Genomic DNA, 18,949 nt, shown 5'->3' on the forward strand with positions numbered 1-18,949 from the left:
GACATTACACCAAATGGCGCTGCAATTACTCGCGAACTATGAAGGTGCGGCCCTAATTTGTTCCTAAACTTCCTTAATATTCCCCTGACGAGATAAATTTATTAGCGCAACGGTGACGTCCCCGTAATGGCGGCAATAATGGAACACGCTCTCGAGTACTTACTTCTGATATTATATATTATTTGAGTAAAATAATTAAGACCATGGACGAATTGTACATGTATATGTATGATATCTCTATGTTAAGACTGAAGAAGATATTAAATTAAAAGCATAGACATACAAAATTTAAAAGTAATGAGACAAAAAAAGGTATGCGCGAAAACCCCATAATATGCGCTTCCAGCGTTATTAAGAAAAATAAAAATGATAGCAAGACAATTAAGTATGAAGTACTTCGTGTTAAAATTTAAATTTTAGCACTACATAGTACGAAACATAGTAGAGTTATATTCTCTTTGGTACGAAATTTACAACAACGCGTCTACAATCACGGCGAAATTCCACTAAGAATCTGCCTATCATGCTTCATTTGTTATCACATGTGATAGCACGTATCTTTTTAAGTAGCATCCGTGAAGTAATCATCATTAGGGCTTAGTGTGCACGGATGATAAAATTGTTTCCTAATTTGTAGTTTTTAAGTTTGTGACATAATATTATGTCAGCTGTTTGAAACGAAAGTTGACACGGCTACATAGCTTCACCTACTTGGCAGGTTGGACGTGGTGGATAGGAAATTGTCGAAAAATTATTATTGACAGTTTTTGAAAACACAAGTCCACCTGGCGGCGCTTCGTCAGTGTCGGGTCGGCCCCCAACGACAAAAATGAATTACCGAATACCCTCCAATCGACATTAACGCTCTCAAAATACCGCCTTTTTTCACAATAATAATTGATAGTTCTCCAGTATTCTCAAGTTTTGCAAAAATCCTATAGCAAATAGAAACAGAGGCCTAGTGCGTGCTACACTTATCAGTGTACACTGTACTCATTTCGTATTCATAGAATAAAATATTGTGTAGTGTCACAATGACCCTGATAAAAGAACAACGTCGCTATCGATAAAATATTATAGAATATCATTTTAGCAATATTATTGTTTTTTATCGAAAACTAGTACGTTTTAGGTAAAAAAATCGAAAGCTTTTTGTAATTCAACTTGTTTAACAAGTATTTTTTATTTGTACCTACATAAATCTTTTTTTTTTCAGAAAATGGAAGTCCCTTGGATATTCACCATTATTTCCTTGTTGGTCGCAACAGACGCTTACAAAATATTAGTAGTAAGCCCCTTACCTGGAAAGAGCCATGCAATCCTTGGTGATGGAATAGTGAATCATCTCGCCAAAGCTGGACATCAGGTATGATTGAATTGTTACAACTTAATTAATTTATTTTAAAAACTTTTTTCTTTTCCCGACGTTTCAGCTGCTTTTCAGCGGCCTGGGGGCTGGGCCACCGGTATACTGAAGTGACACATGTCTAACTTGTTGAATTTTTATAAAACTTATTAAATTATATTATTCATACTTAATTATATTTTCGTGTTTTAAATATTACGAATAATAATTGCGTGAACCTAACAAGTGATTAATTAATTTGATTGTTTTAATAAATGTAATAGCAGGTTGACAATATAATTATTACAACGAGTGAATTTCTCGAAAATGATATTAAACTACACTATTGTTTTCCAGATACATTATATCACGGCAATAGCTCCCAAGAAGTCAGACAATGTCACAGTTATAGAAATCAAAGAGACCTACGAATATTTCAATACTTGTAAGTATCTGAGGAATAAAAAATATTTGTAACTTAACTCATGACAATATTACTTTGTATTTAGCAAAACTTGTAAAATACAGAGTAAGGTTAAAACATAAGTTGAGACATGTACCTAATCTATAAATTTTGATCGCAGTTGCAGAAAAATTCTTCGGTTTTGAAGCTGTTCTAGAAAAGAAAGATGGCGCCAATAATGTGCTTACAATAATGGCAACAATGAGAGAATTCAGTAAAATTACCCTGAATAACCCAGAAGTTAGAACATTACTCACAGATAAAAACCCACATTTTGATGTCATTATACTTGAATGGCTGTATAGTGATGTATATGCAGGGTAAATAAAGAAATTATTGCATAATAAAAGTAGGCATAAATATAATTTATATTTTTTTAAATGACGTTGATTCAGAATATTTATTTTTATTTTCAAAAACATGAACAAAAACAAAACGAAACAAATTTTAATTGCTTATTGCAGCTTACAAGCTGTCTTCGACTGTCCGTTCATTTGGTTTTCAACTATTGAACCACACTGGAGGATCCTTAGCCTGATAGATGAGATACCAAACCCAGCTTATACCACCGACCCGATGATCAGTAGCTATCCACCATTTACCTTCTACCAAAGGGTAAAGGAATTGGGCGCTCAAATTATTGGACTTCTTTTGGAGATATTGTAAGTGTACATTTTGAAGTAAAATGCTTACTTGCAGTTCTTTCGAGTTCGCGAAATAGATGGGCAACAATCAATACAAAAAAACTATAGACCGTTTTAATTGTTGATTATATATTTCTAATATTTATATATTGTCTATTTTATAGCATCAGTCGAGGAAAGGACATCCAACAATATCAGAAAATGTTGGTTCCAATAATTGAAAAGAAAGGAAAATTAGCACCTTCTCTAGATGACTTAAGATACAATGCTTCCCTGGTCCTTGGTAATTCTCACATCTCATTAGGACTACCATTTAAGCTTCCAGACAATTACAAAGCTATCGGTGGATATCACATTGAAGAGGACATACAACCATTACCGAAGGTAGACAATTTTTATCGTTATGTGATCATCTTGAACGTTACTAACACTTAAATTTAATAAGTAAAAATAAGTTACTCTTTTAGGATTTGAAAAAAATATTAGACGAAGCATCCCAAGGTCTGATATATTTTAGCATGGGGTCAAATTTGAAAAGTAAAACGTTGCCAACTAAAGTTAAAAATGACCTGCTGAAAATGTTCGGTCAACTCAAGCAAACAGTTTTGTGGAAATTTGAAGATGATCTCCCAAATAGACCAAAAAATGTACACATTGTACACTGGGCACCACAACAAAGCATTTTAGGTAAAGAGAAAACTACTTTATTTTCAACTACAACATTTTTTTTATATCGTTTTTTACAAAGTTTTCTATAATTGCAGCACACAAAAACTGTATTCTATTCATAACTCATGGTGGACTTTTATCAACGACTGAAACAGTACATTTTGGTATACCTATCATTGGTATACCTATATTTGCTGATCAGTTCATAAACGTCGATAGAGCGGTCCAGAAAGGATTTGCTAAACGAGTTGATATATCATACAATGTTGCTGATGATTTGAAAAAGGCCATAGACGACATTTTATCTGATACGGCGTAAGTACAAACTATTGATAATAATAGAGTGTATTTGTAGTAAATATAACTAGCTGAAAGCCGAGCTTTGTGAGTCACACCTTGACTGACTGACGATAACACATCTACATAGACCTAAAATTATTATAATAAAGCACAAATCAATAGGCGTGATAGTTTTTCCGTAAAGTGTACCACAAAATGTTCAGGTTGTGGGATATACTAAGGCTCGCTTCACTCACCCTGATTACTTAGTAAGATAGTTATAATTGCTGAACATAACATTTGCAGCTATAGAAAAAAGGTGAAGGAGTTATCATTCATCTACCACGACCGTCCAGTGTCCCCGGGCAAGGAGCTGGTGCACTGGGTGGAGCACGTCATACGCACGAACGGCGCGCCGCATCTGCGCTCCCCCGCACTCATGGTTCCCTGGTATCAGAAGATGTATTTGGACCTGGCTACACTAGTAGTAGTATTTATACTAGTCATCATTTATGTAATCAAAAAAGTAATTAAGACCATAAAATATAAACCTGATAAAAAGAAGAAACGAAACTGATAATTATTAAGACTAATGCATAATATTACTGAATATATAGGTTTTTGGATCATCGTTTAGTATATTTTATCAACCATAATAATATTGTACTAAACATATTAAAAAAAAAACTAGGAACTTGGTCTACTACATGAGCAACATTGAAAAATATTTTACTTTAACTATTTCGTTCCCAATATATATCCATCCATACTTCCATACTAATATTATAATCCATACTCGTACTTCCATACTAATATTATAAATGCGAAAGTGTGTCTGTCTGTCTGTCCGTTTGTCTGTCTATCTGTCTGTCTGTCTGTTACCTCTTCACGCTCCAACCGCTGAACCGATTTTGCTGAAATTTTGCATGGAGATACTTTTAGTCCCGGGAAAGGACATAGGATAGTTTTTATCCCGGAAAAATGTACGATTTCCGCGCGATAAACGAATTTTAGCGCAACGGAGTTGCGGGCGTTATCTAGTTATAAATAAATCTGTTTACTTGATAGATAAATTGTTTCATTATTCCTTGTTATATATAGTTCTAATATAACAACACACATTAATAAAATATATTATGTATTATAAAATAATTGTAATCGACGCGGCCAAAATATTCTGATAAACTAAATCTGGTCTTATATCAATATTGATATTGAAAGGAAATTTGTGGTATGGCGATAAAATATATTAATTATGTTGTGTTTAATGTAAAGTGAACAATATCTTGTATTATTAATCTGTGAGCCATTAGTATAAAGGCTATAAGTAAAAGTGAATGAAATATTTAGTGCATCAACTATTCACCTGGATGGATGTTTAAAAAACATAAATCATACTTAGTATCAGAAAAATGGAAGTTCTTCGAATTTTCCTCCTCCTCATCGCTACATTTTGTACAACGAATGCTTACAAGATACTAGTAGTAAGTCCTTCACCTGGCAAAAGTCATGCAATTCTTGGAGATGGACTTGTGAGACATTTAGCGAACGCTGGACATGACGTAAGTTTTTTTTAAAGAGCAAAAGTTTATTAATCAATACCTCTAACAGCAGTTAATTTAAATGTTGTTTTCCAGGTATATTATATAACTGCAGATTATAATGCAAACAAAACACACCAGAATGTTGCGATACTGGATGTCAGCAACAACCATGAACTATTTCGTCCAAGTAAGAATTTTATGTTCAAATAGTATGTTATTAAAAAACCTAAAAATCATAGAATAACATAAATTGAGTATTTTAATACTTTTTTTATTGAATAAAAAAAACTGAAATAGAAATGATGGACACGCTTAACACGAGTTTTGGCTTGGTGATAATATTATAATGCATTTAATTCTAGTAATGGAAAATTTTCTCGACTTTGAATCTTTACTAAACAAGAAAAGCGGAGTTAAAGATATTTTTGAGCTTGTCAAATTAATGGTAGACGTGGGTACTGACACCATCAATAACCCAAATGTTATGTCTTTTCTAAAAGACAAGAATCAGCAAGTTGATTTGGTTCTGATAGAGTGGATGTACACAGAAATTTATTCAGGGTAAGCTTCTATAACATTTCTATGAGTAAAATTTCAAAAATAACTTTTAAAAAAGTTATTTAAAATCTGTATTTATTCTATGATCTAAATTTTTACGCAGATTGTGCTTGAATAAACTAAGTACTGATAAAGATTTAACATTTTAGACTGCAAGCTATTTTTGACTGCCCATTTATTTGGTTTTCAACTATTGAACCACACTGGAGAGTGATGCGATTGATCGATGAAATTCCGAACCCAGCATACACCACGGATCCGCTAGTCAGCAGCTTCCCACCATTCACTTTCACTCAAAGAGTTTACGAATTAGGGATGCAAATGTCTGGGCTCCTTCTGGAAAAAATGTAAATAGCTAACGTTCATTACAGCTCTAAAATAGCCTTAGAGCGACCGCAGACTTACAATTTCAAGTTGACCGACTAAATCGTTTATTGTACTGTTAGCTATGGCGGCTTCTGAGAGCTCGCACATTGCATCCAACTAAAAGTTGTACAATTTAGTTGGATGCAATTGGCGAGCTCTCATAAGCCGCCATAGCTAACAGTCATACTATACGATTTAGTCGGTCAACTTGAAATTGTATATCTGCGGGGACCCTTAAATTGCTTACAAGATTTCATAGATGGATCTTAACCCTAGAAGCCTAATCTACGTCTGCGAGGCGTACACGAAATCGAATATCGTTTGTATTTTTCTAATGATTGAAGCTAGTGCGTCTTACGCCAACTCAGTGGAAGCCAGGAGCTAGTATACGATGTCCTTATCGTGAAAATAAGTTCCGCCATTTTTGATTTATCAAAGGATTGCACGCCTGCGACACGTCTGTTTAGGCTTTGTGTAAGTTTTAACTAGGTTTATGAGATTTGACTTTTGCTTGTTTGCTGGTTTGATTAAACGAAGACGATATTTTAGCAATCCTAAACGGGGAAGATAATCCTTCTTTGGAAGATGCGGGTGCCGAAGTTGAGAATCGCCAAATTAATTATCAACGAAGTTCAAAGAGAAGAAAAAAATATTATATGACTGATTTTGTTTCGTCTTTACGCCAATATAGCACCTTTTAATCCTATAAAAAAAGAAAAATATCTAATTTGGTCTGTTATAAATGTTGAAAAATCTGTATGTAGCGAGCGCAAGTTTCATATGTGTGTAGACTGCTCTTTAGGTTTACTTAGTCTTTTGAAATCTAATCAGTTTATATGTTTGCTCTATGAATAACTAATAAGAATTAAAAAACAAAAATTTCTTCACAAAAATAATAATAATCTGTTAATTTTTGAGGAAGCTGATTTTTTTGTTCCAATTTTTGCAGATATTTTTATTGTTGTGATAAATAACTGTTACTTTAGTAATTATTCATAAAATGTCGTTTAATTGTTAGCTTATATTCCAAATTTAAATTTTCAGTCCAAAAAATACGAAATAATGATATAATTTACATAAAAAATGGGAATTATATGTGTACGCCTCTGAGACGTATTATAATTATTAAGGCTTTGTGTACTCCTGAGATAGATTAATCTTCTAGGGTTAAATTACAAAACTTTTCAGCATCGTCCAAGGCCCAGAAACACGACAATATCAGGAAAATATAGTTCCAATAATTGAAGCAAGAGGGAAAGAGGCACCAGCTTATGACGTGCTAAGATTCAATGCTTCATTAGTTCTGGGTAACTCTCACGTCTCTTTAGGACTGCCATTCAGATTACCAGACAGTTACAAAGGCATTGGTGGATATCACATTGAAGAGGACGTAAAACCTTTACCGAAGGTAAATAATAATACTATCGACATAACATCTATTAACTAAATTATACTAAAATAGGTAAAATATATTTTGTGAAATTGTGTAATATATCTGGTTCTCAGGATCTACAAAAACTACTAGATGAAGCATCCCAAGGCCTGATATACTTTAGCATGGGGTCAAATTTGAAAAGTAAAACGTTGCCAACTAAAGTTAAAAGTGACCTGCTTAAAATGTTCGGTCAACTCAAGCAAACAATTTTGTGGAAGTTTGAAGAGGATCTTCCAAATAGACCAAAGAACGTACACATAGTGAATTGGGCTCCACAACCAAGTATTTTAGGTAGAGATTAATGCTTTCTAAAACCAATATTTCGATTTGTAGGCTTATGAAAGTGAAAAATTTATAAATGTATAATTTTTATTTCAGCACATACCAACTGTGTTCTGTTTATTACTCACGGAGGTCTTCTTTCTACAGCTGAAACTATTCATTTCGGTGTACCAGTGATCGGTATACCAGTATTTGCTGATCAGTTTCTAAACATCCAAAGAGCTGTCAAGAAAGGCTTCGCCGTACAAGTAGATTTATCTTACAATATGGCAAATGATTTGAAACTAGCCATTGATGAAGTTCTTTCAAACGCTTCGTAAGTGTTTGCAAATTAAGCAATTATTTCAAAATATGTTGGATTTACATTTTTACTCATTTTTTTAATGTCATCTTTCAATGAAAAGACTATGAATATGGACGAATGTGGAAGATTTAAGGGCATAATATGTGGCCCAGAGAGTAGAACCCGGTCCAAGGTGGCGGCGAGTACCGATGAGACTTTTTAATATACTTTCATTAAGAACATAATATGAAAGAAAACATCGAGAAGAGAACAGTCCAGTTCATTCCTCTGTCATAAATCAACTTTTAGTGTGCATGACGAACACATTGTTTCAATGATGACAATTCCCTTTTTCAGGTACAGTGAGAAGGTCAAAGAGCTATCATTCATCTACCACGACCGTCCCGTGTCTCCGGGCAAGGAGCTGGTGCACTGGGTGGAGCACGTCATACGCACGAACGGCGCGCCGCATCTGCGCTCCCCCGCACTCATGGTTCCCTGGTATCAGAAGATGTATTTGGACCTAGCTGCAGTGCTATTGGTCATTTTACTAATCATCGTTCGTTTAGTTAAATTAGCAATTAAGGCCATACGTAAGCCAGATGTAAAAAAGAAAGAGCACTAAGAATATTATTCTAGTTTGTATTTATATTTATTTATTACAACGAAAAAAACTATTTGTTTTATTATTAGAAGCCTCCTAAAATTCTTCACGATGTAGAAAATCAACTATTTTTCCAAAAACCAGATATTATATTTCACTATTTAAACGATTACGAAATTCCTCGATAAGAAACCAAGGAAAAATAAAATTTTAGTCTAACAAAGCGCTGCTATTTTCCGAGTATGAAACTTTTATCCCATTAGGAGGCCGGTGAATGAACGAATCATCGTCCAAAGTGCCCAGATCTATAATGTATACGCGAGTTTTTACATTTAACATAGAATAGCTTTTACGGAAAATATTTTATCGACTTCTCTTATGGGTGCTTTAACTTTCCAGATTCTTAATGGCTTTTAGAATATATTATCTTTTGTTTTATTCAATGTTATGTCATGTATGAAACAATTTAAGTATGTAAGCGTCAAATTAGACAAAGTTACAATCTTAAATACTATAAACCCTCATATTTCATTTAAAACTACCGACGGACCTTTACGATTTATACTGCCATTAAAAATTCAATTTCCAATAAAACATTTAACGTCGTTTTACGGCGACATTAAATATGTCCAGTGATGTCACCGCTTTGCGGGGTGGATGAATTCACTGGACGTATAGTAACTTGCAATGTCAGTTGTATGGTTTTTTTTTTATAACATTTAGAATATTTGACATTATTATTATTTTTTTTTAACTTAATTTTGACTTGTAACAAGAAATTACAACTTTTACTAATAATTATTATGATTTATGACTAATGAATGATATAATTACTTATAAATTGCCAGCCAAAAATGTGTCAATAACTTTACTACTTAGTTATTATAATTGTGATTATAATATTATTTGGACGTCGTCAACTACGACAAAATATGCGATCTACCGAAATGTAACATCTCTAGCAACCATATTTTATCCAAATAAATATCATTTCATTTCATTTCATTTCATTTCATTTCATTTCATTTCATTTCATTTCATTTAATTCTATTCTATTGTCACTTGGTACCTGCTAGTTGCTTGAATCTAGTTCAGAGTGCTAAAAAGCATTTTAAAACTTATCTGTAATTAGTGGTTGAACTCCACGACCATATCTAGTAATTTAGAAGATGGTTATTGACTTAGTCGCAGCTAGCCTGCGTTAAATAAAGTTATATATTTTTTAATTTGGTTAGGACAATACTGGCTGATCATCTGATTTTCCGATAAGAAGGATGATCCATTCATCTCATCAGTGTTAATGTAACTGGCCCCCAGTACTTAATTTTTGCTCTCTGACTTCAATTAAGCCAGCCACTGTCACCGAAACCAGTGTAAGGACATTAGGAGGTGGTTTAACACCAGACGATCCGCGGGGCTAAAATGGTCGCTTTGGAGAATCATATTATGAATCATAATGTGATTCATTTTTTTAAAATCGCTTGGTTATTGGTCACTCTGCTTGCAATTTATATGTCTAGTATTTCGCACGATTCGTACTAATTTAACATTCGTCAATTTGACAATTCATTTTCTGAATTGATTTGAGAGGAATTGCAAAATGTAACCATTTTAGGATCGCCGGTCTCTCCTTTAATGATCATTCACAATCGTATCCTAAAATGTACTTGATAAAAAAATAAACTCAATGGGGAAATGTACTTGAAAATAAAAGAGCCACTGGATATTGAACAATGTCTAACACCAATTGGGTTTATTCGCGAAATTTATTGTGAAAATAAATTAGGATTACTTCCGCTTCCGGAAATTGAAAAACCCGACATTCCAATTCGGTGTCTTACGGGAATTTTTATTTTTTTCACATCGGAGAAACGAAATTGTGTGCTGCGTTCGGTTTCTGGATAGGTTTAGATCATATTATACGAAGATGTTAATCTTTATAAACAAAGCATTTTATTTAATGTATAAAAAAATATTATTATTTAATGTAATACTATTTCAGTAATCATATTCCAGCGCTGTAACCCAAGTTACTGGATTGAAAATTATTCCAATCCAGTAACCCAATCCAGCTATATTAATTCTCTCACAGTGTTACAGTATTACAACGTTCGCAATCACCGCTATTGATTGGTTCTAATTCAGTATTTGCTGACATTGCTGCCGATGGTACAGGTTCTAATTGAATCTGTGCGATGTATACATTTTATTGTTGCTGTTTACATTTAATTACACGTATCAATACTATCATGAAAGGTAAATAATCATTCCCACGTCCATATTGATTTGTTACATTCATAGACAAATTGATTATGGTATAGGTAACGTGTTAGATACACTGACTAGGTACTCTTGGCTCAACATTGTAGATCAAAGACAAGATTTTTTGTTCTAGACTGTGTTTTTTAATGCGGCCAAATAGGGTAAATTTTTAAGTAGGGTAATTTTTTAGCGAAATTCTTATCTAGATAAAGGTCCAACTCTATTTTGATAAAAAATGCGTCAAATCAGAGAAGGCTCTAAAAGTAAAACGCCGAGAAATGAGTACATATTTTTAACCGACTTCCAAAAACGAGGAGGTTATACGTTCGGCTGTGGATGTTTTTTTTTTAATAAACATTTAAGACTGGTACTTACCGACTTCAATATAATGAAGATTGTGTACATAGAAATTGTTGAGGTTTAGGAGAGTTATGCATAAGGCACATTAAAGAGTAAGAATTATTTAACACTTTTTTGTTCATTATAAATTATTATAGCTTTTACCCTGGAAGTCGGTTTTAATTTTTTGTTAAAAATAATAATATACTATTATTTATTATTTTAATTACTTAGAAGTTCTAAACATCCAAAAAGTTTACTATGAGAAGTCGTTTGAACCTGATTCATTTCATTCGTTTCTAGTACACTTTCATGATTCATACCAAATGAATACATGGAGAATTTCTACCAACGATGCCGTGTTTGCTATCAGCAGGAAACTGGCCAATTTGGTTCAGGCACGTAATTGCCAACTTTGAATCAGACACGATTTATTTTCGGCTGAAGCGAAAATTGTAGTCGATTTCGAAATTAGAACAATATTCGATAGTAGTAAGGACTTATATTAAACTTGCATTCGATAATAATTTTGATAGCGAAGTTAGAAGTTAAAATGCACAGAAAAACAAAAGACATGTCATCAGTGTTACCAACTCTCAAAAATATTTATCCCTAAATTGGTGTCAAAAACCCCTAAAATCGCCTTAATTTTTCTGTTTTCCCCCTAAAATATGCATATATATAGGTATATATATAAATGTATAATAGTTTAGAAATAATATACTAAAATATGTTTTAAAATATTTCTATTATAATAATTGATTTAATATGTTAAATATTTCATCTTCATCTGAAGATTCAGATGTTTTGAAGTCGTACATCTTATTATTGAATAAATTCAACATTTTATTTGTTGGATTAAATGTTGCACAAGTGACATCATTACGATTTAATGTAAATCGGACCATCAGTATTGCCGCCAGTCACCACAGAGTGGTCATAGAATTACGTAATAGATGTCGCTAGAAGTCGCTAGGTCAAGAAATAATTAATATTAATATCAACAATTTAAAAATATTAAAAACTAAAAAAATCCCTGAAAATACCCCTAAAAATTTCAGACCCCTAAAAAAATCCGATCTCACTTATTTAACCCCTAAATCTGGGGGGAAAACCCCTAAGTTGGGAACACTGCATGTCATATTATATCACGTGACTTATGATGTCGAATCTCAATTTGAATTTATCGAATGCAAGTAGGTACTGCAGTATTTCGATTTAATTTCACTTAAATTCGAAAGAGGTCCAAGTCAATTCAGACGAGTTGAATGTGTAAAAAGATATTGTAACAAAACTCGAAGAATTTTATCGACAATCGCCCAATTTCTTAACAAAAATGTAGCGAATTTTCTTCGCAAAATTAAGATGGCGTAATGAGCTCCGGAGGCCTGCTGGTAAGTAACAAGCATCGAATAACGAGGCTAATCCTTATTACATTGAGAACCAATAGAAGGCAAGTAAATTATTCACGTCAATTACTCAGGCGGGGTTCAAAATTCATTTTTCACGGGAATAAAATTCGGAGAATTAGTTTATCACGGTAACCCTCGGGTTATCAATGTTTATGTGGGGCTCAACTAGAGCAGAAGGGCCATTTGCCGCTTCATTGGCCGTTTTGTGAGCCTCTGGTGCGATTAACCCTGCACTATATTAACCCGCCAGCAGTTCTCGCGCAAATGAGCGCTATCTGGACGTTTATATACCCCGTTTTGGAGCTGTTGTTGGATTTACATGGATTTTAGGATAGAAAAGAAGTGTCCGACCGAACGGGTGACTGCTAAATCGATTTTGATGAATTTTGAAGGGGTCTGTAATTCTAGATTTATATTACAAGCAAAGACGCGTTCGACCGAACCTTCAGGCTTAAAGAAACCAATTCTGGTGGAATTTTATTATACGTCTGACACTTTGAGTTAAGTACGTAAAAAAGCATGTTTTACCTTGGATTAAATATGTACGGTTCCTACGCGACAAATGGAGACCCAGAAAAGGTTTTAGAATGTTTTACCGGAAAAATGTACGGATCCTTCTTGTTAAACGAATGTGGACATAACGTGAATCTAGTAATTTATCTTACACGACAATATCCTTACTAACCCACTCTTTTATTACATACAAATAGCCAAAAGAGTTGTTTGTCCAATGTAAACCTGATAGTTCCGAATATTTCAGTCTAATTGGATACAACAGTCTAGTCGTCTATTTCAATCAAAAACCAAATACAATACACTGTTTTGTAACGTTTTCGAGGGTCGTAGAGACAACCAATTACAAATCAAGGACAGTTGATACCAAACACTGAAAACAAAAGAGAACATATCCACTAGAAATGTCGGTGACTTGTTTGCGCAGAAACTAGTTTGTCCTGCGGGAACCGTATGTTTTGCATTTAAAAAAATTATCGTTTTTTCCTAGTGTCTCATCAAAATCGGTTAAGAGGATACCACAGCGGCTAGAGAAATGAAAAAAAAGTACGTGTAATATCTATAGCTGTCTCCCTTACCTCAAGCCTATACCGCAGAACGCGATAGAGACAACTGCAGAAAATCCAGAAAATCAACGATTCGTTGTCCCCTGATTCCTTCTCCAAAACTTAACCGATTTAAGTACTTTTTTCATTAAAGATTAAAAAAAGGCTTGAGCTGTGTTCCTATGTTTTGCTTTTTTTGTATAATCTATCCAAATCTCTTTTCTGGACGTTTGAACACAGTGGAAAATCTGGCCATTTTTTTGGGTTTTTGAACGTTTATATCTTATTTAATAATTAAATTATGAAAAAAAAGAAAACATAGGGACATTGTATTAGTGGCCGTTGATATTCAGGAAAAAAATTATAACTCTACTAGCATTATCCAGGGAGGAAACAGGGGACAACGTTTGTATGGAAAAAATGGCGGTGTGGAATCCTCTTAAGCGGATTAACCGTGGTTACCTATCTGTTACCGAAAGACCGAACCATTTAAAATATTATTATCAATTCTTATACTGCATGACTGCGGTGAGACATGTTCAATACTCGAGGACGTGATATTTGGCTATTATATTAGATGAAAAAAATATATAAAAAATTGCGCGCGCGACAAGGGTAGTGGCGCCAGGGTTGCCAGACGTACGAGAAATCTCGTACCATTACGAGATTTAGAGGGTCTGTACGAGATTCAAGATTAACATAAATCTCGTACACTTTTTTACGAGATTTAAACAATGACGACTTCTTTCGCATACCTATATCAGCCAAAAAGTTAATTTAGTTAGTAGTAGTAGTAAATATGCAAATTTATTTATACTTACTTTTTTCATTAACCATCTAACACAAAACGATCAACTCGGCGCATCACTAAATCAAATGTGTTCTGTGCACTAAATGCACTACCTACCTACCTAAAGAAATGTACGCCAGAATGACAGCATAAAAGCTATACTTACTCTAAAAATAAAGATGATATGACTAACATCCCTGATGTCGAATATAATTAATAAAAATATGATTTTTATTTGTTTTGTTTGAATTTAACAGCCCCTAGCGCAAAGAATATGACTACACAAGTTACATAGTACAGTAAATAGCATAAAATCATTAATTTTATTTGAGTTTCTTTAAATTTATGCTTTTCGAGATTATTGCTGAAATTACGAGATATTTAGCAACCCTGGTACGAGAAAAAAAATTGTCATCTGGCAACCCTGGATGGCGCGGCGCGGTGTTTCTTTGGTGGCGCACGCCCGCGCCGCCGCGCCGACCGCATAGTATGCACTGTGCCTACTTGCCTAGCTGCGTAATTTACTTAGTGTCCATGAATGTAAAAAAGTGGAAATTCGGACCAAAATAAGTTAATTTTTGTCCAAAATTAAGTACTTATTTACCTAATTTTTTACGTAATTATGAGAATCGAGTAAGTACAGAGTATCACTCTCCTTAAGTATTGAACATCTCTCACCAGTCATGTTGTACTTATATGAATGGAAATTGTAGATATTTATCGACCAGTCTTACATTGTGTTACTATTGTAAAAAGTGCGATTCGTTAATTAGTAGCGTATCCGTCGAGTTTCTATAAGGTCAATATGTAATTATTTTGCGAAGCAAGCATCTCACGCTTAATATTCTAGTGCTTAAACAAGTAAAACAATAAAACGGGTTGATCTACTTCTAGTAATAGTCTTGGGAGCTGTAAAAAGCAGTTAGTATAATAAGTAGTTCAAGTAATGTTACAGAATAGTGCAAGGACAGAGTATGTCCTTGGTTGTTCTTTACAAGCTTATGACGTGTACCTACGTGTGGAGTTATTGATTTTGTACTACATAATATACTTTTATTGTTCAGTTTATGTATGTATGATCGTAGTTTAGTAGCCACACTATATTATTTGGTACCAAATAGCAATATTATACAGTGTGTTAGTGTAAACACCGTTATCCTTGAAACCATCAAATGAGCCCGTCAATAAAATATCCTTGAAACCATCAAATGAACAACTTTTTCTATGAGAACAATGCTGGGAACTCAAAAAAATCCGTCTTCATACCCATACAAATTGCCGATCTGGGCATGGTTTCAAGGATAACGGTGTTTACACTAACATCTTGTATATCTTAAGACCAAACGGCTGATCGAGGTACAAAACATCTCTTGGCACAGCCTTTGTATGTAATATGTACCTACTGTACCTCGGTAATTTAATCATGATTTTTTTTAATTAATACTTAAGGTTAGAAGTTACACTAGTTTTGTATATGATAGTATTTTATTGTAATTTCCTTCACTATGATCCAGTTTAATCGTTTTTATTAAACTATACAAAATATACATAAAGTTTGTACACAAAACAAGGTTCCTACCTTATATTTTCTGTAAAGCATAATATAAAATATTCCAACTCCACAAAAGCCTGCATATTATGTATTCCCACATAGGAAGAACTTTTCAAATCATCTCATGTGAAGCCCCAACGTAATCTTCTTAGCAGCGATCCAGACGTAGTCCGTAGATATGAAAAGATAGATATATGTCTAAGGAAAATGATATTTTTCTAGATGTATGGTAGATTTTATTCTGAATTAGGAGAGTTTTAATCTGAATAGTACTTAGCTGTAAAAAAAACCTGATGATCGCATTTTCAAATACAATATAAAGCAAAAAAAATGTAAAAAAATAACTGGGATAAGATCTAAATATGATGCATTGTTCGAAAGATTTTATTAAAATCTAAAATATAAGAATAAACAGTTCCAAATAATCAGTTTATGAACCAGTGTTTACGTGTTTAAAGTTTTAAATTATCTTTTTTATGCGGAAATTATGCGGGTAATAAATTGCACGGAATGGCGCTTAAGCTAAATAGCTTGTAGCCGTAATGTGGACGTTAACGTATTATGTCGGTCAGAGCCACCGCGGCGGAGCTTTGTGGCGTATCTGTATTCTGTAGGTGGTGGTATATCTTTGCTGAGGTAAATAGGTGTAAGTAGAAATACAGTCCTTCCTGCAGTCCGGTCGTAGAGCAAATAGAAATTCGTACATTAAGGGGGCGACTAACCCTAAATTGTCGATTTTATAATTCATTTTTATACTTGAAAATAAACCCCGACTGATTTCATTTTCTAAACATACCTAGATTATATTTCCGAGGATCCGACCTAGCGAAAATACGATATCTTAAAATTTTGTCGATAGAAAATAAATCATAAAGATGCATCTAATTTTCACGATTTTTTCATCATAACCGTGCATCAAACTAATTTAATATATTAACACATTGTATAAAATTCTATCATTGAGAATCTGACCTAGCGGATTTTTATTATTAAACACTGAATAAAGTTTAAAAGTCAAGTTTAAAAGCCAATGCTTTTAAACTTGACTTTTAAACTTTTCATACTATAGAAATTCATGTTAATGCTCCTAGTACTTTCAATAGAAAATCAAAGGTGACGATGATTAAAACTTTTAAGTTGATCTGCGGCGAAACTCAAAGTCACCTAACTGCAAAACTGTAATTCTTGCCTCTACAAAGTCATTACATTGTAAACTCCTTTCTTTGCAAACTACGTTACAATTACGTTGTTACGTTTGGTGCCGCAGTTTGTGATGTAGAAGGGAACTTGAAAATAGTTCCTTCGTCCTAACTACATACGTATCTTGGGAGTGTACTTTCAGAACAAAAGACGACATGCAGCAAAGTTACGCTGAATACTGAAGAGTGGAGCCATTAAGTAAGCGAGCGGTTATGTAAGGTTTTTAGCGGTTAAGTACGGTTTGAACTTTGATGAAAAAAACTTAGTGCCTCGTGAGTTTGCTGTAATGATAATACAATTTAAGAACTAGCGTTCACCAGGGGCTAGGCAGCCCTGCATATTTGTTAGAGTTTTCTAAAGGACCATTGTCTATTTTCGGGAAAGAAAGTAGCCAATATAAACCAAAATTGATCGAAATCTGTTCAGTAGTTTTTGCGTGAAACACAAAACTTTTAGCATGATATTAAAATGTTGTAATTAGCACATAGTATTCAATATATTTTTACAGCGTAAGTTCTTAGAGAGCTGAACTGTGACTTCAGCTTTCTGATTTTTTTGGAAAGTGTTTATCTTATTTTTAAGATAGACATAATATAAAGCTTAAATAAAGTGTGAAATAACTTAAGTCAGCTAAAAACGGAACCAACCTTCTAGCTAGTCCACACCAAACAGTGACACCAAAACCGCTCTTCTTCCCGTTTATCGCTACTCGTTGATTTCGTAGCCACACTCGGTCTCGGCTTAAGTATGGAGGTTCGTCTCGTGGTAAGGATTATACTCACAAAAGATATCTTGCGTCTTCGTAAGTCACAGCTTCATAACAATAGTTCTTGTGTATTTCCTCGACGCGTTACTAAAGCTGATTATTTTACCGTGCCGTCTCAAAATTGCAAGGTTTTGTTATAAGTAAATAATAATAAAAAAGGAGATATTACTTTATATGCTTTATCCCATAGAATTCCATATCATCTTGGCAATGAATAGCAATATGCAAAATAGTTCGGAATGATATTATTTAAGAATTATATAAATTATATTGAATAAATTATATAAAAACGTATTGACATAATATAATTAAAGTGCCTGTATCGTAGTTTAGTATTAATCGAAAACTGTAGAGTATGCTCTACTAAATAAAAAAAACTGCAAGCAAAGAATGAATAAAAGCTAAAGCTAATAGCTTCATATCTAAAGTACATCAAAGAATGAATGAATATTACAAACATACTATTCACCCTTTGTTCTTATGACCTATCTAGAATCCATTTCCAACATGGTAGCGTGAAATCGTCCTATCTTTTATCCCGAGCACAGTCCAGTGCTTCCATTGAGGCCGGCACATGACGGAAAGATAACAATACATAATAAAAGCACCGTGAAAATGGTATTTTTAATAAAGAGGTTGCCTTATAATAGTTTTCTTTGTGTAAAAGCTGAAACAGTTTGTGTCGAAATATACATATTTCGCATTTCAACCTTCTGCTTGCTTATTTAAAATTAGAACACTTTAATACTAGCAGGTCAGCATTAAAAAAACAAATTAGGCAAAGAGCAAACTCGCGTAACTCCGTAAATATGCCAGAACACGAAGGAGTTTTTAATGATAAGTATTTTTCAATACTTAAACCATAAAAGGGCACGAATGTTTAACTGTACATCCTCAATCCCTACATTAGAACAATACGTATTGAATCGCTTCGGAATCAGGGCGGAAAATTCGTTTTAATTCTCTAATTTTATGTTTCGTTAAACTTAAACCGTCTACCAAATTGTTCCATTATCTACGGTGAAAGGTGCTATAGGTACTTTGGCGTTTTAAAGAATACATTTTGTTTAAATATAACATCTAAATAGTAAAAATAAT

The 18,949-nt window shown here is 33.5% G+C and overlaps 2 protein-coding genes across 5 annotated transcripts in view; one reads left to right on the plus strand and one right to left on the minus strand.

Moving 5' to 3' along the window:
• Window positions 1–18,949, minus strand: part of LOC121734973 (amyloid-beta-like protein) — a 144,225-nt gene that overhangs the window by 114,981 nt on the left and 10,295 nt on the right. The gene's annotated exons all lie outside the window — the stretch shown is intronic.
• LOC121734974 (UDP-glucosyltransferase 2-like) lies at window positions 1,003–4,012 on the plus strand. Of its 2 annotated transcripts, none has more exons than XM_042125641.1 (9): window positions 1,003–1,132; window positions 1,217–1,366; window positions 1,703–1,790; window positions 1,930–2,128; window positions 2,273–2,470; window positions 2,617–2,836; window positions 2,920–3,139; window positions 3,217–3,436; window positions 3,707–4,012. In XM_042125641.1, the coding sequence occupies exons 2-9, from the start codon at window positions 1,220–1,222 to the stop codon at window positions 3,975–3,977; spliced, it is 1,563 nt and encodes a 520-aa protein (XP_041981575.1). In that variant the 5' UTR covers window positions 1,003–1,132; window positions 1,217–1,219; the 3' UTR covers window positions 3,978–4,012. The 2 variants fall into 2 exon arrangements, with proteins under 2 accessions (XP_041981575.1, XP_041981576.1); XM_042125642.1 differs by having other exon boundaries at window positions 1,003–1,121.

This window comes from Aricia agestis, chromosome 16, assembly GCF_905147365.1.
Source record: "Aricia agestis chromosome 16, ilAriAges1.1, whole genome shotgun sequence".
NCBI classification, from domain to species: domain Eukaryota; kingdom Metazoa; phylum Arthropoda; class Insecta; order Lepidoptera; family Lycaenidae; genus Aricia; species Aricia agestis.

Excerpts from the sequence above, each read along its gene's own strand:
- LOC121734974 (XM_042125641.1), top strand. The coding sequence starts at position 1,220 with ATGGAAGTCCCTTGGATATTCACCATTATTTCCTTGTTGGTCGCAACA. Across the intron at positions 2,471-2,616 it reads GGACTTCTTTTGGAGATATT|CATCAGTCGAGGAAAGGACA; the intron begins GTAAGTGTACAT and ends TCTATTTTATAG. Across the intron at positions 3,437-3,706 it reads GACATTTTATCTGATACGGC|CTATAGAAAAAAGGTGAAGG; the intron begins GTAAGTACAAAC and ends TAACATTTGCAG.